Source organism: Carassius carassius, chromosome 24 (assembly GCF_963082965.1).
Source record: "Carassius carassius chromosome 24, fCarCar2.1, whole genome shotgun sequence".
In the NCBI taxonomy this organism is placed as follows: Eukaryota; Metazoa; Chordata; class Actinopteri; order Cypriniformes; family Cyprinidae; genus Carassius; species Carassius carassius.
The window spans coordinates 16,046,358-16,069,365 of record NC_081778.1 but is presented as its reverse complement, the minus strand read 5'-3'; the positions used below and the strand labels follow the sequence as shown (position 1 = coordinate 16,069,365).

At 41.4% G+C, this 23,008-nt stretch overlaps 1 protein-coding gene across 2 annotated transcripts; it reads left to right on the top strand.

Moving 5' to 3' along the window:
- The first annotated feature begins 5,433 nt into the window (after positions 1-5,433).
- Positions 5,434-22,740, top strand: LOC132102961 (zinc finger protein 384-like). Of its 2 annotated transcripts, XM_059507712.1 has the most exons (11): positions 5,434-5,583; positions 6,465-6,523; positions 14,601-14,832; positions 14,948-15,037; positions 15,545-15,684; positions 15,835-15,908; positions 16,531-16,755; positions 19,793-19,960; positions 20,055-20,133; positions 21,373-21,531; positions 21,616-22,740. In XM_059507712.1, the coding sequence occupies exons 2-11, from the start codon at positions 6,470-6,472 to the stop codon at positions 21,931-21,933; spliced, it is 1,539 nt and encodes a 512-aa protein (XP_059363695.1). In that variant the 5' UTR covers positions 5,434-5,583; positions 6,465-6,469; the 3' UTR covers positions 21,934-22,740. The 2 variants fall into 2 exon arrangements, with proteins under 2 accessions (XP_059363695.1, XP_059363696.1); XM_059507713.1 differs by lacking the exon at positions 16,531-16,755.
- The last annotated feature ends 268 nt before the right edge of the window (positions 22,741-23,008 follow it).

The following is a 23,008-nucleotide window of genomic DNA, read 5'->3' as shown; positions in this document are numbered from 1 at the left end:
TCTCGGCCGTGTGTGAACGCTTGCCCGACATTTCTCTATGGGTGTTACGCACGATTTGCCATGGATACACCATTCAGTTTCAATAAGGCCCGCCTCCTTTCCGCAGAATTCTTTCCACGGTGGCGAAGCCGATGGAAATAGCGGTGCTGCGACAGGAGATGTCAACGCTGCTGAGCAAAGGGGCTATAGAGGAAGTACACCCCTCTCAGATGGAGGCAGGGTTTTTTACAGCCGTCATTTTGTGGTAAAAAAAAAAAAAAAAAGAAAACCACTGACGGATTACGACCCATTCTGGGTTTACACCATCTGAATCTTGCACTCAGGAAGTTCCTCAGATTCGCTTTAGAGAGCAAAGCGTATCAGTATTTCTCAAAATGCATGGATGGATCTCTGGCCCCGTTGCGGCACCAGGGCATTCGTGTTTGAACTATTTTAGGCGATTAGCTGGTGTTTAGCGCAATCACAGACTCAAGCACACTTTCATGGGGATCTTGTGCTGAATCATTTAACAGCCTGGGCTTACGTATGGAATGTTTCACCCCGTTGTCTCCGCATCGGACGATTCCGGTGACACGGCGATGTGTGATGTCACTTAAAAATATGTATGTCAACCGAATTCTCCTGACTGAATTCTCCTGACCGGAGTCCGGCTGGGGATTTGCGCTTCCCGAGAGACTGTCACGACGGATGCGTCTTTGACCGACTGGGGAGCTGTTTGTCAAGGGAGTTGGCACATAAACAGGTTGAAATTACTGGCTGTTTTTCTGGCTCTCCAGTATTTCTCGAATCTGCTGATCGGCCGTCATGTGCTGCTCAGATCAGACAACACAGCGGTTGTGTCATACCTGAATCATCAGAGAGGATTATTCTCTCGCCCCCTGTGCAGGCTGGCGAAACATGTTCTTTGTTTTCAGAACTAAATTCTATCGATCCGAGCTGTTCATGTCCCCGGACGTTGGACTTTGGAGCGAATTTGCTATCCAGGCAGACTCTGGAGCAAGCGGAGTGGGGATTGCACCCCCAAACGGTGAGTCTCCTATGGCAGATTTTCGGGGAAGCGAAGTGGAATTGTTTGCGTCAAACACGACTGCGCATTACCCGTTTGGTTCTCCCTATGCCCTCCAGCACCCCTGGGCTTGGATGCATTAGCCCACAACTGGCCCAGGACCAGTTTGTATGCGTTTTCCCCCAATCTGTCTGATTTCGGCGATATTACGCAGAATACGGGTGGACAGGGTGGAACAGCTGCTGCTGGTGGCTCCGCGGTGGCACACACACAGCCGTGGTTTGTGGATCTGATCAATCTGTTAGCGGGCTCTCCATGGGAGATTCCCCTCAGACAGGATTTATTATCACAAGCACAGGGACTGATTTGGCACCCAAGGCCAGATCTATGGAATCTGTGGGCGTGGCCTCTGAGCAGAGTGAGTTCATATGTCCCGGTCTTTCTGCTGAAACTACCGAGACTATACTGAATTCTAGAGCAGCTTCTACGAGACGCTTATATGCTTTCAAGTGGAGACTGTTTACGGCCTGGTGTGAAACTCATAATATGGATCCAGTTTACTGCCCAGTGGCGTCAGTACTGGAGTTCCTTCAGGAACGTTTTTCGGATGGAGTGACACCAGCTACCCTAAGGTTTACGTGGCAGCCATTCAGCTTACCACGAATATATAAATGGTGCCTCAGTGGGCCGTCATCCACTGTTTCTCGTTCATACAGGGTGCGCGACGGCTGAGGCCTTTCCGCCCCGTGCGGGTCCCTTCATGGGTTTTTCCATTGTGTTGCATGGTTTATCAGGGCATCTGTTTGAGCCCTTGGAATTGTTCCGGATAAATCCTGACTTTTATAGCACAGACTCTGTGGAAGTGTTGTTGCGACCAAGGCCTAATTATGTCCCTAGGTCGCATCTATCCCTTTCGCTTTCAGCAGGTGGTCCTGGAGGCTTTTTCTCCTGCTGCGGCGGAGTCTGGGGATCTGAGTCTTTGCCCTGTGAGAGCGTTAAAGACTTATGTGGATCGTACTGCCCCATGGCGTGAGTCTGACCAGCTGTTTGTCTGTTTTGGACATAAGAATAAGGCCATGCAGTTACGAAACAGCGCATGTCCCATTGGCTGGTGCAGGCTATTTCCTTGGCCTATGAGGCGCGCGGGCTCGCTTCGCCCTTAGGAGTAAAAGGTCATTCCACGAGAGCAGTGGCTTCTTCTCAAGCCTTTCTCAGTGGATCTTCTATGGATGATATCTGTGCTGCGGCAGGCTGGTCCTCACCGAGCACTTTTATCAGGTCTTACAGTCTGGATGTGAGGATGGCTCCTGGCTCCCGGGTTCTCTCCGCTTGACCAGATGCTTCCTTGGATCCAAGCTATCAGGTACGTCAGGCGTTGATGGTATAGCGTTCCCATACGTGGTGACGTCACCGCAGCATCGAAGTGACCTATGAAAGGGAACATCTCGGTTACGTATGTAACCTTGGTTCCCTGAATAGGGAACGAGATGCTGCGGTTCTGGCCGTGCCGTACCTTGATAGCTTTCTTCTTCGTCATGAAATCTGAGGTAAATGGCGCGCGGCACCAGGTATATATATGCTTACGCATGCTGGGCGGTGCCACATGCTATTTGGCCAATAAGATTGGCGGGATGGTATAGGGCTTCAGACATTCGTCACACCGAAGGTGTTCCCATACGTGGTGACGTCACCGCAGCATCTCGTTCCCTATTCAGGGAACCAAGGTTACATACGTAACCGAGATGGTACATACTGATGCACCGCCGGTCTATCAGTGGTAAACTCAGTGGGTACTGGCAATTGTATGGTGAATTTCAGCGACAAGTGGGTAACCTTTATTTTAGAACTGGACCGTGACGGGACCTAGCCTGGTTCTACCAGACTCTCGTACATTTCATTGTACAGAGGAGTACTGAAGGGAAATGAAATTGAGCGGAAGTACGTAGGAGGGCGGAGCCAGGCTAGACGGACCGCCTTGTGGCCAGAAATCTGTGCATCCTCTGTTTGCGTATCCTGTGCGCTTTTGTCATTGGCGGAGCAGTCGGTCAATCCCACCTTTCCAGTAAATACGACTTGTGATTGGACTGTACGTCAGCAGACAGCAAAGCATTGGCCAAGAGCAGAAAGCCCTCCCTCCAGGCTTTTTTTTAGTTTTCCGAGGTTGCGAAGCTTCATTTTCGCTCAGTCTGAGTTTCAGAGTTTCAGAGCAGAGCTGCGTGACAACACTTCCACAAATCACGTGAGTCGCAAGCTCACAACTGTGTGGGCGTATCTCCGCAAAGTGGGTGTTGTAAACTCAGCTCTGAAAAAGTAGTCTGCAATAGGAGTGCAAATGTAATCTAATAAGTTTCGCCCTTTTGTACCTCAGTTTTCAGAGTTTCAAAACTTTTTTTCACCTATTCGCACACCAGTTTTCAGATCACTATTTACAAGGTTTCAAATCTTGAAAGCAAACTATACACTGGGAGAACAGTGACAAATTAGAAAATCTGAAAAAATGATTGCACAACACCATAAAAAAGAGTGTTGCACTTCTGAAGAGGGAAAACTCAAAAACAAAATTATGTTTGAAGAGATGAAATTTTTTTTTACCACTTTGCAAGCCTGCAAAACTCTGTTTTCAGAGTTTCAAAAAAAAATTTCACACATTCGCACACCAGTTTTCAGATCACCATTTACAAGGTTTCAAACCTGGAAAACAATCTAATATAGTGGGAGAACACTGACAAATTTGAAACTCTGAACAATTATTTGCGCAACATCGTAAAAAAATGTTGCAGTTCTGAAGAAGGAAATCTCAAAAACAACATAATGTTTGCAGAGATTTTTTTTTTTTTTTTTTACATTTTGCAAGCTTGCAAATCTTATTTTTCGATCTTGCAAAACTTTTTTTTGTAAGATTTGGAGTTTTCGAACACTTAGTTTCAACCTTTCAGAACTGTATTTTCAGTTTTGAATCATGGCAGCATTTAAATCCCATAATTTGCTCTCTATTTGACATTCAATGTGCAGAAATTCTGCTCTGTTCTAAATGCAGTAGGAACAAATATTTCACGTGAGTAAATAAGAGGAGAATAATTCTGTACCTTTATATTTTCCTAGGAATTAAGGGAAATTTTGATCTCCAAGTTTTCAATTTGTTCTTCTTTTGGAGTTTCCTCACCTTCCACATCTGACCTCAGTATAAACACAAACTCACTGCCGATGTACGTTCATTCAAACTGCAAGGTTTCTGTGTTTTTATATGAACTGAATCCACGGTTGATACTGTAGACCAGACTTAACGGATTTCTTGTAGCTCTACTCCAGACTACACTCACGGTTGCTATAAACAGACGTGTACGCAAACCTCGTCAGCGAGTGTTAGAAGTGACCTAATCTAAAGGAAACCCGTGTGTGAATCTCTCTGGCGACATCGCGTGGGTTTAGGAGAACGCTTTTCGTTAGTTCTCTTGTTGCATGCATGCTCCTAGAGTAAACATTATAAATATAAATGACATTTATCATCTCTGAGAAGCGACAGGCACACGTGTAAATAAGAGCTTTAAACAAACAAACAAACAAACAAACATATATACATATATATATATATATATATATATACATATATATATATATATATATATATATATATATATATATATACATATATATATATATATATATATATATATATATATATATATATATATATATATATATATTGTTTTTATTATTATTTTTTAATTGAACTTAAAATATAGTAATGATTCAGTCAGTTACATTTCACAGTGTAATACAAATATAAATACAACAGTAACTAACATGTCAGATAGCATACATCATTAAACTACAATCAGTCATATTAAAAACAAAATACGCAAATGTAAGGAAAAGGAGATTTTAAAAAAAATAGAAAGTGTAATTAAATACATTATAGATATCTATGGTACTGTCTTTACGGTAACTGAGGATTAGACATTATGAAATATAAATTTTCTTTCGACACTTGCATGACAATTTTCATGGCATTTTATTAGATTTTCAAACGATTAGAAAATTCCTTGATATTTCCATGGCTGTTAAAACCTTGTATATTTCACTTTCACATTTAATAGAGACAGGTGGAAAATGTCGTTGTAGTGAATATAGAAACCTTTCAATATTTCTAAAATTACATATAGACTACAATACTGGGGGAAAGGTTATGATCTTAAAACGAAAACGAAACGAAAAATCTGGACCTGGGGCAGTGCGAAGTTTTTCTTAACAATATTTAATTTCGCTATCAATAAATTTAAGATCTAAATCTTTGTTTTCATAAGATAAAATAAGTTATTTTAGTTTAAGAGTATAATTAACGTGCTAAAACAATTTTCATGGACATGTTTGACCTTACTAGACGGAAATGACGTCAGGACGCACGGCAGCATTCGCGCCGCTCGGAAGGAGCCAACCCTGTGAGAAAAAAAAAAAAAACACAAGGGAGGAAAAAAAAACTCATTGAAATTCTTCAATCGGGTTGCTTCGGAAAGACTTTGCAAACTACCCCGGTCAGAGAATATCCCCGCCGGGCGAAGCAGAAGTCTAGAGAGCTGGTAATCCGTCTTTATCTTTCACTTTGGAGCTTGTTTTTGGCTGTTGATGTGAGCCGCTGGTGCCCGATCGACGACTCTCATGTGCCGGAAGTCTGCGTAAAACTGCCTCGGTCCCAGCGTCGACGTTTTTTCCCCACTTGTTCTTTTTTTTCTAGCGTTTATCGCTTTTCCTTTTTTATTTTAGCAGGCAGTAGTGTGAATGCCTGGGTCACATCACGCTGTGGGCTGCAGGTGCGCCTTCGCTATCGTTCAGTAGATTCACCGCAGCCTGTCAATAATATTTAGATATTTACATGTGATGGGTTATTTGCAAATAAATATTTGAATATTTTAGAATATAATAAAAAACACGATTTTACTGTACACCAATGATAAAGCAAAGCACGTTCTCTTCTCTGCAACTAAACATAAATTGCCCTGAGATAGACGCTAAAGCTTCTATGAACCCTGCATCTGTAACAATATTACCTAAACACAGACTCGCGAGTGATGTTGGTTCTGTGATATGAAGTGTATTACAGTCATGTATGGGGGGTTTATATCAACTAGTTAATGCGAAATGCATGATTTATTTGTTGCGGTGTTGACCATAAATAGACATACAATAGACACCAGCTCTTCCTGGATAAAATTTCCTGTATAAGTCATGTTGTCCAGTTCCATATTAAAAGTGTTTAATAGTAAAATGTCCATTTACTATTGTTATTATTTTCTTTCTGAATCTTCTGTCAAGTTACATCCCTCACAGGTCAATTTTTTGTTTTTATTTGAACATGTAATTTATATTTCTGTCCCTATCCTTAATCTCTCATTTTAAAAGGTCACAGATTATAGTGTTTGCTCAATTTTTGCTTATCAAAATGTTTACTTTCTTGTATCAGGGGTGATGGAGGATTCCCATTTCAATTCTTCATATTTCTGGTCCCCTGTACAGGGACAGGTAAGCACACCGATTCAACTGTCTATGTTTGAACTTTTGGCCTGTCCTGTGATTGCATTAATATAGTACAAATCTAATGAATTTGCATGCTTTATATTGTATTTTACATTATATAAACTACCGTTCAAAAGTTTGTTTTTGTTTAAAAAAAATAAAATAAAAAACTATTAACTGTATTACTTAATCAAAACTGACAGTGAAAACGTTTCTATTGTTACAAAAAAGAAGAAATTCTGTTCAGTTTCAAGTAAATACTGTTCTTTTGAAATTTCTATTTATCAAAGAATTCTGAAAACCTATATATATATATATATACATTTTATAATAAATCACAATGTAAGATCATTTTCATAAGGATTTGAAGCTGCACAACTATTTGCAATATTGATAATAATAATAAATAAAAAAAATTAGAGTTGTTCCGATTCCGATACTAGTATCGGAAATATCTCCGATACCACAACAAATTCTGGCATCGGCATCGGCGAGTACATGAACCCATATACCGATCCGATACCATTTTCAAGACCTAGTTATAAACGCTAGCTTTGCCTAACCGCTGCACGGTTCTTCTTCGCTGCTCAGAATGCATTGCAAACACAGGACAATGTGCTGTAATGCCACAAGCAACCCCTGTTTAGAGCAGCGAAGAAGAAATGAAAACGCGTTAGCAGCACTGATCTATATATGACTGGATCGCTCATCACATTCTAAACTGCCAACAGACAGTGAAGCCGCTTCTATATTACAGATCAGTGGTTAGCAGTATGTCCGCTGTTTAGCAGTATTTCAGACTGGACCAACCAGACAGTAAAACGGCGACTAGGGATGCCACAAGTACTGGCACTTCACTACCAAGACGGTGCTGAAAATTTTAAAATGTGATGATACCAGCGTCTCTGTAGAACCGGTAGTAAGTTTGAGTATATTCGTCACCCGCAGCTGCGTTCAGTCGCTTCCGTGTTAGTCTAAGCGCAGGGCTCCAGACTGTAGCCGAATATATATACTAGTGTCTGTGAATATTAAACTGCAAAATACTATTTAAATATTACTCCTGCAAAGTCTACATCTCTGTGGGAGACGGGCGCAGATGCACGGGAGCTCGCTGTTTTGTGGCCTCTGCCGTTTGTCACTATATGAGGACATGAACGCATAAACCGTCACTTCATGAGAATTTAACGTTTCATTTGAGAAAACTGTCATATCATAAACACAGACTCTCAAAGATCTTCATGGCGAGTAAATTGACAATATATTAAGCTACTGTTGTAGCCTACAGTAGATTTAGCTACGTTTCTATGTAGTAATAATACGTCTCTATTAATAATAATAATTATGCCTAGACGGTTGCTTGTTTTTTTACTTGTTTTGTTGTAAAGAGATTATCTGATTAATATAGAATTTTTTATATTCCTAGACTTATTTGTTGCAGTTTTTTATACACTAATATTGTAAAACTAAAATACTAAAATACCTTTTTTAGTTTGCGGTGTTAGATTTTTGGCTGCATTTGAAGTTCTTTTTCGCTTAAGAAATTAAATAATATTACTGTCAAATTCATGTCAGATAATAAAAATACTGTAATAAATACAGTAGTTAACCATGTATTTGTTCATGTTTTATCAAGGGATAAGTCTGGAGCACACCATAAAATAATTCTAGAAATTTACACAGGGCTAGTAGTATATACAGCTGTATATACAGATACACACCCAGGTATCGGATCAGTACTCGGTATCGGCCGATACCCTGAGCCCAGGTATCGGAATCGGTATCGGGAAGAGAAAAAGGGTATCGGAACATCTCTAAAAAAAATATTGAGCAGCATATTAGAATGATTTCTTAAGTATCATTTGACACTGAAAGCTAGAGTAATGACTGCTGAAAATTCAGCTTGCCATCACAGGAATGAAGTATATTTTAAAATATATTAAAGGGGTCATGAACTGCCTTTTTATTATTTTGTACCGTTCTCTGAAGTCCACTTATAATATTATCAAGACTTTTAGATAAAAAAAAATAATAATTTAGAAGAAATGCACTATTTTCTGTTCTTTTTTGACCCCCCATAGTTGGCACAGCATCATCTTTTAGTTTCAATCTTTCTGAAAATGTGAATTGTGCCTTGTTTGTAAATGAATTCAAGTGAACAAAGGACCAAGTTCTCACTGACATGGTCTGAGACTTCTTTAAAAATAAAGTTCATCCACTGATCACTCTGTCCTAATGTTGGGATCAGCAGGAAAGCGATGCAAAGAATGTGTTTTTCCACAACTTTGAACTGCACAGTGTCTTGTTGTCTTAAGAGCTATCTTCATCGTTTTATTTCTGTATAGACCTTAGTTCCCTTTCAAGGCGGTAACTAAACATTACGTCAGCTATTGACATATATGGGAACTTCTCCATTTTCGCTGAACTCTTATGGGCTAACACCAGCTGGAGACGGCCGGCCAATTGACAAATTGAAAATTATGCTATTTTCACGCTAGAAGTCTTATTGAAGTCATCGTGGAAGTTGCTTTAGAGGATTACTCTCATCTATTTTCCTCTCCGCATCAGATGGCTGCTACATGCCAGATTTGCAAGAGTCCTATTGACCCGCCCGACCTTCACCAGTTCTGTGTCACCTGCCTGGGCCTCGCCCACGCCGAGGCATACTCACAGATGACACGTACGCCCACTGCACCAAACTGCCAGTGCGCGCCCTCAGAGCCAGTAGAAAAGTGGCTCAGGCAACAGCAGGGATGAGGCCCACTGCCGCCAGCAAGCCGCATAGCTTCCGCACCCCCCAAATCCCCCCCCCCCCATTCCGCTGCTAACTTCATCACCTTCGGAGCTGGCGAGGATGATGACTCCATGTAGCTCTCGGTGTCGGAAAAAGATTGGGCGTGTCACCCGGACCTCCCCGACCAAGAGGGCCCTGCAGACCTCCAGGAGGAGCTCGGCAGGGTCCTCAACAAGGCTGTCACGGAGCTGAACCTTGCTTGGAACGCACCTGACGACCCTGTGAAGAGTAAGCTGGATTTGTGGCTCCTCCAGTCGAGCCGCCGCCAGGCCGCATCGAGGAGAAGAACCTCGTTCTTCCCAGATGTGCACGAGCACGTGGTGAAGTCGTGGGCTGCAACCCAATCGGCGCACCCACTTTGCCATGCAGGTCAGTTTCTGCTCTTCACGCCATGGCTATACTCCAGCTGTTCCAGGCGAAACTGCTTCAATCCCTCGACGGCGGCGCAGTTGATGCTGATGGGGATCTGCACGCGGCCACTGATGTCGCACTGATGGCTACTAAGCGCTCTGCTCAAGCCATCGGCCGTTCCATGGGGTTCATGGTCGTCCTTAACAGGCACCTGTGGCTTACCCTAGCTGATCTGAAGGACGCCAACCGCAAGACGCTCTTAAACACTGCAGTCACTCCCTCTGGCCACTTTGGTGATGCCGTGGAGTTGGTCACAGAGCATTTCTCCGAGACACAGAAGTGCGCCATGGCGATGAGCCACGTGATGCCCCGTCACTGACTCCAGTCATCTTCTGCGAGGTCCCGCTCTTCTTTTGCACCTCGCCAGGCTCAGGGACTCAGGTCTAGACAGCCCACTGTGGTGCCCTGCCCCAAACCCAACGTTAGTTTCGGCAGAAGCAAGCAGTGGTCAGGGCCTGGAAGGAAACGTCAGGGTGAAAGGAGGAGCCTGCACCACGAGAGAGCCGACGGTCCATCCTCTGCTACCAAGCCATCTTCCTGACGGACCACTAAAGAGGAAGAGAGAGCGCGCTGGAGGCCCCACCCCCAGGCGCCATGTTCTAAGGCATCATGTCCCCCATGTTCCTGCAATCTACAATTGCTATGTGGGTTTAAATGCTGTTTGTGTGAGTTGCACAAAATAAAAACATGTATCCATTCATAAAAGGAGCTTTTTCTTCCTATTGCACTCAACACTGTGTCACTCTTCCAGTCTCGATTATTCTCTTCAGTTCAAACGCAGACCCCCCTCTTCAATGGCGTGGTCCCTTCACTGACTTTGCCCCAAAACTTTCCCTGTCCGTTCTGAGACAGGACGTTCTAAATCTGCTTGAGAAAAGAGCGATGGAGCGTGTCCCTCCAAGCGAACAGGAAAGCGGGTATTACAGCCACTACTTCGTGGTGCCATACCCCCGCACCTTTTCAAAGTGTGTGGACGCAGCGCTTTTTTCCCTTCAGATTGAGAAAATGCGCATCTTGAATTAGGGGTGGGTGATATCTCTATATTTAAAATATATCGAGATATTTTTTAAACACGATATGGATTTTGACATATCGTATATATTGATATATTGTTTATATTTAATTCTGATTCCGCCACTTTGATTGTTTGTCTTCTCTGTGCTGTGCTCGCCCCCGCCTCCTTGATTCTGTTCCCCCTCCCCTCACGTGTTGTCTCATTGAACATGGTGTCATCCACAACCAGACCGGGGGCTACAGAACTAGTCTCCAAAAAAGGACAACTGGCTCCATTATATGGAGATACATCGGTTTTAAGGCGTCGGGCGAACAGCAGGCAGATGTCTACTGTAGGGCCCTATGATTTCCGGGATGCAGAAAACGCGAACTGTAACGGAATTTACAGTTTAACAGTTCACAGAATTTGTCCGATTTTGAATTAATTAATCAAAAGTAGGTCATTGCACTCACATCAAATCGCGATATGGACTAATATCTGTAAATATTAAGCTGGAAAAGTCTATTTAAATATGAATCCTGCATGTTCTGCGTGTCTGTGTTAATGAATGGCGCAGAAGCGCAGCTTTGTCTATAACACACTGAAGCGCGCGTGATGCTCGCGGTCATTTCAGCATCTGCCGTCTCACTAAATGAGGATGTGAACACATGTACAACATCTCCAGAACTTCACTGAGAGTCACTTCATGAGCATCTGACCGTTTGATTTAAATAAAACTAGCGTCATATCACATCATAGACTGTTGTATCACATACACAGAAATGTAAAGGTAAACCCATCAAAATAAAAGTATTTGCCAGAAATCTATTACTATTGTTCAGCAAAATGTACATAGCCTACTACTACTACTACTACTATTAAAATGAAACGAACATAATTTAAGGAATAATCACACAACATTTCTTCCATGTTTTATTTTTAATAATAAATCCCCTTTGTTTACCAAAAAATTAAGTTTGCTTAATTTCTAACAATTACAAGGTCAATTAAATGAATGTTTTATGCCTTCATTTGTTAACCAAAACAATTTCACATAAGGCTATTTTAAGAAAAAATAAATAAATTAAGTTGTTTTTATGCATTTAAATAATTACACATGCTAAAACACAGAATTAGGTAACAATAAAACATATGGTGAAGAAAAAATTAAACATTTCATAGGGCCCTAAACATGTAATATTTGGCATTTTTGGTTTTACAGTAGTTTTTGGGGGGTTATTTTTCCTGTAAAGATATCGAGATATATATCGTATATCGAGATATAGCAAAATATATTGAGATATATTTTTTGCTTCATATCACCCAGCCCTATCTTGAATTATCTGGACGATTGGCTGATTTTAGCCCACTCAAGAGGTGTGCTAATCAGTCATGTGGAAACACTGCTTCGCCATTTGGATAAGCTGGGACTTCGTGTGAATATGCAGAAGAGTGTGTTTATACAGAGTTGGACTATAGCATATCTGGGAGTATGCTTGGACTCGATGGCGATGCGAGCCCATCTCCAATTTCATCGACTCTGTGCAGTTTCAGACCGGGCAGTTCTGTTTCACTGAGGGAATTTCAGAGGCTTCTGGGAATGATGGCGACGGCTTCTTCAGTGTGCCATCTGGGTCTGCTGCATATGCGGCCGCTGCAGTTTTGGCTGAAGACTCGCGTTCCGCCGAGGGCGTGGTCTTCGGGCCACAAGCGCATTACGATCACTCAAAGTTGCGTCAGCACTCTGAGATCGTGGAGCAGCCCGGATATGTTCGGAACAGGAGTTCCTTTGGGTATAGTGACCCAGCGCACCATGGTCTCGACGGACACGTCAACTTACGGCTGGGGAGCAGTGTGCCTGGGCATACCTGCCTCAGGCCTGTGGTCGGAGTCACAGAGAAGGTGGCACAAAAACCGTTTGGAATTGGAAGCGGTGTCTTTAGCCCTACAAGCCTTTCGGTCAAAATTGGAGCGGCAAATTGATCTCTTACATAAATCGTCATGGCAAAGTGCGTTCCAGGGCTCTATTCAAACAGGCAGCAAGTCTCTTGTTGTGGGCGGACTGGCACTTTCTCTCCATAAGAGCGGCGCACATCCCTGGTATCCTGAACTGTGGAGCGGACATGTTTTCGAGGAACGGGATTCCTCAAGGAGAGTGGAGGCTTCACCCAGGATCAGTTCAAATGATTTGGGATTGATTTGGGAGGGCGGAAGTGGATTTGTTTGCCACAAGCAAGAACACGCACTGTCAGACGTTCTTCTCGCTATCTCACTCCCTGCTGCCGGGAGATGCTCTGACATCGCATTGGCTGGAAGCCAGGCTTTTGCGATTTCCCTCCAGTGAAGATTCTGACTATGGTGTTGTGAAAAATCAGGGAGGAGAGAACGTCAGTTAAACTCGTGGCCCGAACTGGTCGAATCAGCCCTGCTTCGCGGACCTGAGACAGTTAGTGGTGGCTCCCCCATGGCAAATCTCCCTCAGGAAGGACCTGCAGTCTCAGGCGAACACCATGAAATGGCACCCCAGCCCCGAGCTGTGGAACCTTCATGTGTGGCCACTGCAGGGACCCTAAATGAGCGGGACGCTCTGCACTCACGAGTGCTGAGCACACTTACGAAGACCTGCGCACCTTCTACCAGGCCCCTCTACATTCTGAAGTGGGGAGTTTTCACAAAATGGTGCCAGGACATTGGTATTGACCCGGGGACCTGTTCCGTGTTGCATGTTTTGTGCTTTCTACAGCACAGATTGGATTGTGGGAGTTTGCCATCCACACTGAAGGTGTGTGTGGCCACTATTGCTGCTTTTCGTTCCCCGGTTGATGGGCAAATGATCGGTAAGCACGCTCTGGTAATCAGTTTTCTCAGAGGAGCGAGGAGATTGTGTTCTTTTAAGGCTGCCCTCTGTGCCCTCTAGTTCCACCTTTCAGATGCGAGTACTCTTAGTGATGTGGCTATTGGCTAGAACTGTCTTGCTTATGTGTGGGTGTGATTGACCCTGTTCAGGGCTTATCTTAACTGCTCTCACTGCGGGATTTAATACAGTTCTCATTTACGTCAATAGCTGATGTAATGAGTTACCGTCTTGAGAGGGAACGTCTCCGGTTACTATCGTAACCTTGGTTCCCTGAGAGGCGGGAACGAGACATTACGTTAGCTGCCGTGGTTGCTATTTGATCAGCTGTGCTAGCGTTCAGTCGTGATTCTGATGTAATTTTCGCGCCCATGCAATTTATACTGCCCGCGGACCTGTCAGTATTTGCATGCTTCGCGTCAATTGGCTGGCTGTCCCCAGCTGGCGTTAGCCCATAAGATTTCAGCGAAAGTGGAGAAGGGAGGAGTTCCCATATATGTCAAAAGCTGACGTAATGTCTCGTTCCTGCCTCTCAGGGAACCAAGGTTACGATAGTAATCGGAGATGTTTTCCTCTCTCATTATTTACACTATATCGGTGGGCTAAACAGGCAGTGATGTAGAAGCAGACGTTGATCTTTTTGTTTAGCCACACTATTACACCATAAAGTGGCACATTCCACAACCTGTCGTTTTGGCAGATTGTAAGCTTCAATATAAGCTGTTTTTAGACTAACAAGAAAGTTTTGAGTTCTGAAACTTACAGCATGTTTTTATAGTGCAATGACCTCTTATGTCAAAATATTGAGGAATTTTTAGATTTTTCAGTTCATGACCCCTTTAAAATAGAAAACAGTTGATTGAAATTGTAATATTTCACAATATTCGTTTTTTTATATTTTAGTTTTGATCAAATAAATGCCTCATTGAACATAAGACTTAAATATCTTACCAACCGCAACCTTATTTAAAATTATTTTATCATTATTCTTTTTTATTTTGTTCTAACCCAATTTAATGTTTTTGGCTTTTAGATAGAGAATGCTGTATTTCTCAATAAGGTAAAAGAGCAGCTTGGTCAGGACAAAGCCCACACCTACTCACATGGCCCTGCCCACTATCCCACCACAGCAGTGGTGGCAGTTGCTGGGGGTGCCATGGATACAATGACAGCAAGGACACTAAAACAGGAGCATGCACAACCATCTCAGTCCTCACACAGTATCACAGTGTTGCCAGTACCACCTACTGGCATTATGACGGCAGGTACCATACCTGTGTTTATTCTAAATTGCTAATGATTACAGAGTTTTCACGGGTTAGTTTATTTGAACTTTCTTTCACTTTCATAAGTCTTCCATCACTGCCTCACTCTTTCTAGCGGGTTTGGTCACTCTGGTGTCTCCAGTGTCATCTGCTCAGTCCTTTATTCCTGGACATCCATCTACCACCATGATAACAGTCCAGACTGGTAATGCACCTTATTTCACATAAACCTTGACATGCACACTGTATTATTTTTGCCACAGTATTGCTATTTAAATGCAATTTAACATTTTCTTCTGTACATTTTGATTGTACAATCAAAATTATGCCCATTGTGTTCACAAGGAGCAGCTCATGACTTGAATCTTTTGCCCAGGCACAACCTGCTTTGATTGTTTTTTTTTTTTTGCTTGTCTATGTATCTTCTAAAGTGACCTTGATCTGTTTATTATCATCGTTATTATTACACTGTGTAGTCTGACATGTAGCAATCCTAGAATTTAACAATGAAACTTACAACTGGCTTTTCAAGTGACCTTTATGGGTCCCTGTTCAAACTGAACTCACAAACATCTCTGTCTGCGTTGCTTGGCATTATTACATGCAATTTTTGAGTGTGTAGTATGCTTGAGACAGGAACAGATAAACTTTATTGTCTCATCAGTCTTGGCTCACATAATTAAAGCATTTTACTCTTGCATGACTCCACCAGACAAGAAAAATGACTCCGTGCCCTGCTCACCGGTTATCATCCCATTACCGTCGAAACGAGGCAGAAAGAAGAAAGACACACTCCCATTGGTTGGCTCACCTACTAGGACAGATCACTTTATTTTGGGTCTTTCAGGGCAGGTATGATAACCATGCATATCGAGAAATCCTTAATGACATTGTCTGAAAAAGCGATTAGCACAGATACCATTAATGTTTTTAATGTGCCTTTTTATTTTTCCTATTTTAAGATTTAACAGTTCTTTTGACTGATTTTCCTTTTTTCTTCAGCATCATTCTGCCAACCCTTACAGTCTATCCCCAGAAGAAGGGCATCCTGGGAAAGAGGGTGGAAAAACATACAGGTAGGGCTTTTCTTAAGGATGTTGGCTCAGCATGCACTCAGTGTGTTTTTTTTATGATCTATTAGAACAGGCAAAGACAGAGGCAGGGATTCCTAAGCCACTTCATTTTCATACTGCAGCAATGCATGGCCCTCCCGGCCGACACACACATACACACACACACACACTCCTGGCTTCAAGGCTTTGCAAAAGCATATCTGCGTGATTGTCTGCTGTGCTTCAGTAGAAAATCTTTTTCAGCAGCATGTGCAGCCTCAGCTACATACGTCCACACACAAAAACACACACTCCTGTCGCCCTCTTTGTTACTCATTCATTGTCTTTTTGCACTTCTGTTTCTGGCCTGTCCCTCTCATCTTTCTTTTCTAGAGCCAGAGTCTACGATTTCCTTCTGGATTGTTCTCCACTGACCTCCTTGTCTCTCACCCTCCTGCTTGTGTTGTGTCTCTTTCTTGCCCGTTTGTCATGGCTCATGTTTCTCCTTTCACTATTGATGGACCAGGCTTGTAACTTTCCTTTTCTTGTTGTCCCGTTCTCATTCGTACTTTGTCTTCTCCCGTGTTTCCTCTTCTCTTATCCCTCTGTCCTTCTCTTGGGGTGTGTGTGTTTTTTCTGTCTGTAGGTGCCGGATGTGTGGTTTGATGTTCTGCAATAAGTCAAACATGCAGCTGCACTCCAAGTCACACACGGAGGTGAAAGCTCACCAGTGTCCGCACTGCTCCAAATCCTTCGCTTACACCAGCTACCTGGCCCAGCACATCCGCATCCACAGCGGTGCCAAGCCCTACACCTGCTCCTACTGCCAGAAGGCTTTCAGACAGCTCAGTCACTTACAGCAGCACACACGGTACTCAGCACCGCACCTCGAAAGTGTGTGTGGTTGTGTGTCTGTGGCAAAGCAGGCGGGTGATGGAGAGTGTGTATGATGGACCTGAGTGCAAACTTCCTTGCGATACGATACACACTGCAAAACAATCAATCGTAATTTAAGCTGTAACTATATTTATCGGCAGATTTGTCCTTAATTTACAACTATCGGCTATATAATGAAACGTCTGTTGAATAATCCCAGTCTTTTGTTATTCTAATCAAATAACAAAAGACAAAAGATCGCACACTATTTTTGACTAAATAACTTCTGTAACTTTCATTAAGTGTAGCGGACCTCATCTGAATGATGACCAAAACCTAAATGATGTTTTATTAAGTTTATTGCATCCTTTTTCACGCCAAAACAATCACCATAAGAACATTAAACTCTCTATTTCAGTTGCATTATCATCAACATACAGCGAATTACACAAAACACTTATTACAGCTATCCGTAAACAAATATATACAGATCTCATTTTCAGGGGGTGCTTAATAAACTAACAAATTAAATCCGAAGAACCACGTGTTTTCATTACCCATATAGCTCTGTAGACTAGAAAACCTGTCAAACTAAGAATCCCGCCTTAGTAAAGGAGATCTCATATTTAAATGGAAAAGAAATGGTAAAATGCATTCAAAACAAATTAGAGGATTACCGTATTTTCCGGACTATAAGTCGCACTTTTTTTCATAGTTTGGCTGGTCCTGCGACTTATAGTCAGGTGCGACTTATCAAAATTAATTTGACATGAACCAAGAGAAATGAACTAAGAGACATGAACCAAGAGAAAACATTACCATCTCTAGCCGCGAGAGGGCGCTCTATGCTGCTCAGTGCTCCTGTAGTCTACACTTGATATCATAGAGCGCCATCTCGCGGCTGTAGACGGTAATGTTTTCTCTTGGTGCTTGGTTCTAAACAAATGCGACTTATAGTCCAGTGTGACTTATATATGTTTTTTTCCTCGGCATGACGTATTTTTGGACTGATGCGACTTATACTCAGGTGCGACTTATAGTCTGAAAAATATGGTAATCGTAATAAAGTCTGTTACAAAAAATGATTAATATGTATTTAATTTATACAGTTATACAATTTAATTTATGCTAATATAGTTTAATGCAGGTGTTTTTGAACTTTGCTGATTTAAAACATGATCAAAATATCTGTTTTGCCAAAATTTCAAGTAAGAGAGGAAGTGACAAATATCATTATTGGAATCAGCCAGTAAGTGTTTAATTTTTACCGGTATCGGCCCCCAAAAATCCTATCAGTGCATCACTAATTCCAAAGCAGTGTCTTACATTAATAAATTCATTATCGTGTAAAGCTATTAGAAAATTATATGAATAAACATTCAAATTATTTGTAAATAGGACCTTTATAATGTATTGTGGGCCACAAGTCACTGTGCACAGAAGTTGGAAATAAGATAAATATTTAAAGGGGTCAACAGATGCCCATTTTCTACAAGTAGGAATATTTCTTTAGAGTCTTCATGAAATGTCTGTAACATACTTTGGTTTAAATTCCTTAATGGTAATTTAAAACAACATCCTTTTCACCTTTTTCTCTGCTCTGTTCACAGCAACTCGTTTCAGTGCAGTTCACTTTCAATCATAGTTAGCTACCGCTCACCCCACCCCTCTCTTCTGTGGGGAATTGCTGCCTTGGACTCCGTATATGGCTTGGATGTTGGCTTTTTTAAATGGCTGGCTATCTGCGTAGAAACCAACTGCAAATTGGAACCGCTTGCTGTTGAAAGCGCAAAACAAACTGGCTGTGTGTCATCTGATCTGCCTTTTAACAAAATACATTTTTAGGGATGTTAAAGTTAACATGTTAACTTAAAATATGACTAAACTTGTTTAACACCTTAATAATAATAATAATAGTAATTAAACACATTGATTTAAAATATGTAACTTGAGAAGTGCTTAACAAATCGAACTTTAAAATGTTTCTTTGCAGTATTTTCATATAGGGCTAATGCTAGTGATGGGAGATTTAAAAAAAAAAATTGTCCATTTCCAAAGCGGTAGCTGACAGTGTTTTCAGCCCACTTCATGAATAGCTGACAGAAAGCCTACGTGGTTAAAGTGCTTCTTGTGACCTCTGTATTTTGCTTTCTAGCAGTATTTGAACATAAACACGTGTTCTGGGAGTCACATTCTGTGGTCACGATGGAAAGGTTGATAAACAGGGTCTCATACTCTACTGCTTGTGGCTATAGCAACATACTCTGATGATAGTTTGCTTGTATGTAACTTACTGTGTAATGGACTGTGTAATTTAATACCACAGTCTTTATAATTGTGAAGCTGATGTCTCCATGTGTAGTGGGCAGATTACACATTAAATATGTCTCACTAATGTACCCTCCTTTTAAAAATAGTTTGAAAACTCGGTCAGGAAAAGTTCTTAGATTTCAAAGAATGAAAGAAATAATCTTTTTTTCTATATTTACCTCTCTGTGCTTTCTCTATTTGTTTAATTAATTTCTCCTCTGGCACACTTTTGATTACTGCAGACTACACACACACACACACACACACACACCACGACTGAAGGATTGAACTGAAATCACAGCTGTCAGTGAAAGCCCAGTTCTCTTTGGCTCTACATTATCGTCCCATAACTGTGTAGAACTTTTATGAGGTTCTGCCCCACTCTGAAATAGAGGTCATGTAAAGGTTATGTACACACTTGATTACACTGGGATGTGGGATTGGGCTCTGCCCACAGGAGTTCTTGTGAGGATTTGGTGCAAATGTTTTTTTGAGAAATGGATCTGCCCTTTTTGTGACCTCATTCAAACTCCTACCACGCCACTTCCAAATGTCTTTGAAATACATTGCAAACTTTTAATAATATGTGACAGTACTGATAGGGACCACCTAAGAAAGGTCAGCAGTGTGAGTGTAGAAATGAAGAATATTGTCATGTCAAATTTTGTGTAGTGTGAGTAAATTATTGAATGAGCCCCATGCTGGTCTTTCCTTATTTGCAGAAACCACACAGAAACCAAACCTCATAAGTGTCCTCACTGCTCGAAATCATTTGCCAACACAAGCTACCTTGCTCAGCATATACGAATACACACAGGATCTAAACCTTACACCTGTAACTACTGCCAGAAGACCTTCAGACAGCTCAGTCACTTACAGCAACACCAGAGGTACCACACAGAACCTGCATTACTATTCGTGCAGACAATGTTTAGTTTCCATTATGTTCTTACCTCTTGACTTTAACATTTTGTGCCTGTTCAGGATCCACACAGGAGACAGGCCATACAAATGTGCACATCCTGGTTGTGAGAAGTCTTTCACTCAGCTCTCTAACCTACAGGTGATGTAGTCTGTTTCTTTAAGTCGATATTTTAAAGTGTTACTTTGGTAACACTTCAGAATAAGGTTCTATTAATTAATGTTAATGGATTAAGATGAACAATAGACGTATTACTGTATTTATTAATCTTTGTTAATGTTAGTTTATGCAAATTCACAGTGCATTAACTAATGTTAAATGGTTAGTTCACCTGAGAAAGAAAATTCGTCCATCTTCCACTCATCCTCGAAGCATTTATTTCTTCTTTCAGAATAATCCAATCAAAGTTATATTAAAAATTGTCCTTGCTCTTCCAAGCCTTTCAATGGGGGTAAACAGGTGTTTGTTGTCAACAGTTCAGAAGACGTGAATTAAAGTGTGCGCATCTGTAATAAAACGTCCCTCACATGGCTCCGGGGGGTGAATAAAGCCCCCCTGTAGCAAATCCATGTGTTTTTGTAAGACAAATATCCAGATTTCAAATGTAATAAACACTTTTTTTCTCACTTCTGTTGACTGTTGGGAACTGTTGGATTTGCTACAGGGGGACTTTATTCACCCCCTGGAGCCATGTGTGGGACGTGTGATGCTGTTCTGGCATGCGCTTTTTCTGAGAAACTGTTTGGTTACCCACATTCTTCAAACTAACTTTTATGTTCAACAGAAGAAAAACAACCTGAGGGTGAGTAAATGATAACCGAATTTTCTTTTTTGTGTGAACTATCTCTTTAATGTTAATAAAACAACAAAACACAGAAAAATGTTTTATTTTTATATTTGTTAATTAAATTTCTTGAATGCTTCCGCTAATGGCACTTTTCAACTGCATGGTACGGCACGGTACAGTTCGGTACATTTTACTTTGGGGGGGGGGGGGGTTCTCTTGGTACAGTACCTGTACCTGGTACTTTTTTTTTGGTTCTACCTCGGTTGAGGTTCCAAGTGAACCGTACATTACCAAACGTGACGTGTAAACTCTGCTGATCACTGATTGGCTGGAGAGAATCGTCACTACCTGCATCATTGAACTTGCAACACAAAAGAACCGCTAGAATTAAATCAGCACAGCCAGCAAAGGATTGAATGCAACTTTTTTGAATGAGCGCACCTTTTATAGTTTCGTTGTCTGTTGAGGAACCACAGACGCTCCATTGTTTGGAAGCGAGCAGCTCTGATTTTGACAGGTTTGGAACAAGATGGTGTGAGTAAACCGTGCTTTTTAAAGTCTGTAACTTTATTATTTCTCTCGATCTTTTACAGTCTCATCGGCGTCAGCACAACAAGGACAAACCGTATAAGTGTCACCACTGTAACCGTGGCTATGTAGACGAAGCCAGCCTGGAGGTTCATCTGTCCACTCACACGGTCAAGCACGACAAGCTGTACTCCTGTGGTTTATGCAACCGCACATATACCTCGGTACAAACATCTCGCACCATAAATGAGCAGCATTCCCACTTCTTTTTCAAATTGATCCTAATATGTATCTCTCTGTGTCTGTAGGAAACGTATCTGATGAAGCACATGCGAAAACACGCTCCTAATATGCTTCCATCTCCACCCAGATCAAACCAACAAAGTCACAGCCCCGGTCACGCAGGAGGAAACGGCTCAAATGGAGACGCACAAAGCCAAGCTGAGAGAATCAATGCCTTCCAGCCAGTCGGTGTGCCGTGCATATTCGACTTGAACCAATACAAACCAGTACCTTCTGCAGATGTGCAGTATAAAACTGTCAGTGTATCTGACATCTCCCCTCACAAAGACCTCTGCATCACTGTGGAGGCTTCTGCCATACAGGTGGATCACCTGAACTCATGAGGAATCCCATGGAGCGAGGGATGAAACTTTGGAGGTTAGAAAAAACGTTTGCAATTGACGAGATCCACAGAGCGGTGGATATAGAATAACTTTTCTTACTTGATATCTTTTTATTTGTATGAAGGAGCAATTGGATTTAAATGGACAGAAGTGAAGAAATTTTGTACTATTTTTCTTTTTCCATTCCATTTTTTTATTTAAATTTTTTTTACATGTATTGCCGTAATTCTGATCTTCCTCCCAAAAGCTTCCTAGAAGACTTGCTGTTTCAGTGGGTACCCAGCTCATATCTCAAGTCTTTTTGTGAAATTTCTGGTTTATCTTGTTTGTATGATTGTCTTCATCTGTAGTTGTTGGTACGATCACTGCACTGTCAACATTCTTATTGTTACTGTCAATGTGTCTTGCACAGTGTGTATGGGAACTGTTGGTCTTTTTTTTTTTTAAGGGAAATGTGTTCATATGCAGTCATATGTAAAACAAAAGCACGTTTGGTTATCAGATGTATTGTGAGTGAATGAGTAAAGGACAACTGTAAATAGGACAAAAAGATGTGTGTCAGCTAATGTTGATTGCAAATATCTTATTAGATGTTTTTATTGGAAAAATTATCCTGTTTTGTATTTCCATTTGCAGATGACATGTAATATTCCATTATTCCATTAATAGAATATATTCTATTCTATTGTAACTACTGTTATACTATCAAAATAACTGTTAACATACAACAGCCTCTAAGCATTAACAAAATCAGATTAGTGTGCATTAACCCTTTAAAACAAGATATTAAAAACAAATCTGAAATTATTGCTTCTTGCATGCCTCCTTGTGATAATCTCTTCTTATAGCAGGAGTTTGCAACATTTAAAGACTGGCAACCTGGGTATCTCAATTAAGATTTTCATTGATAACATTAACAAGTAGAATTGCCTTTTATAATACTTAAATTAAGTACATAGTAAGAACATTATTTGTGTGCTTAACTTTGTATGTAAAATTAGATTTATTTGTAGTTAATCATACTTGCATTTAAGATTGGTGTTTCTAACATTGCATTGAATAACAGTTTCATTTC

Bases quoted from the DNA above. Each gene is read 5' to 3' on its own strand.
- LOC132102961 (XM_059507712.1), top strand. From the start codon at position 6,470: ATGGAGGATTCCCATTTCAATTCTTCATATTTCTGGTCCCCTGTACAG. The intron at 14,833-14,947 runs GTACCATACCTG...CACTCTTTCTAG, and splicing joins TACTGGCATTATGACGGCAG to CGGGTTTGGTCACTCTGGTG. The intron at 15,685-15,834 runs GTATGATAACCA...TTTTTTCTTCAG, and splicing joins TTTTGGGTCTTTCAGGGCAG to CATCATTCTGCCAACCCTTA.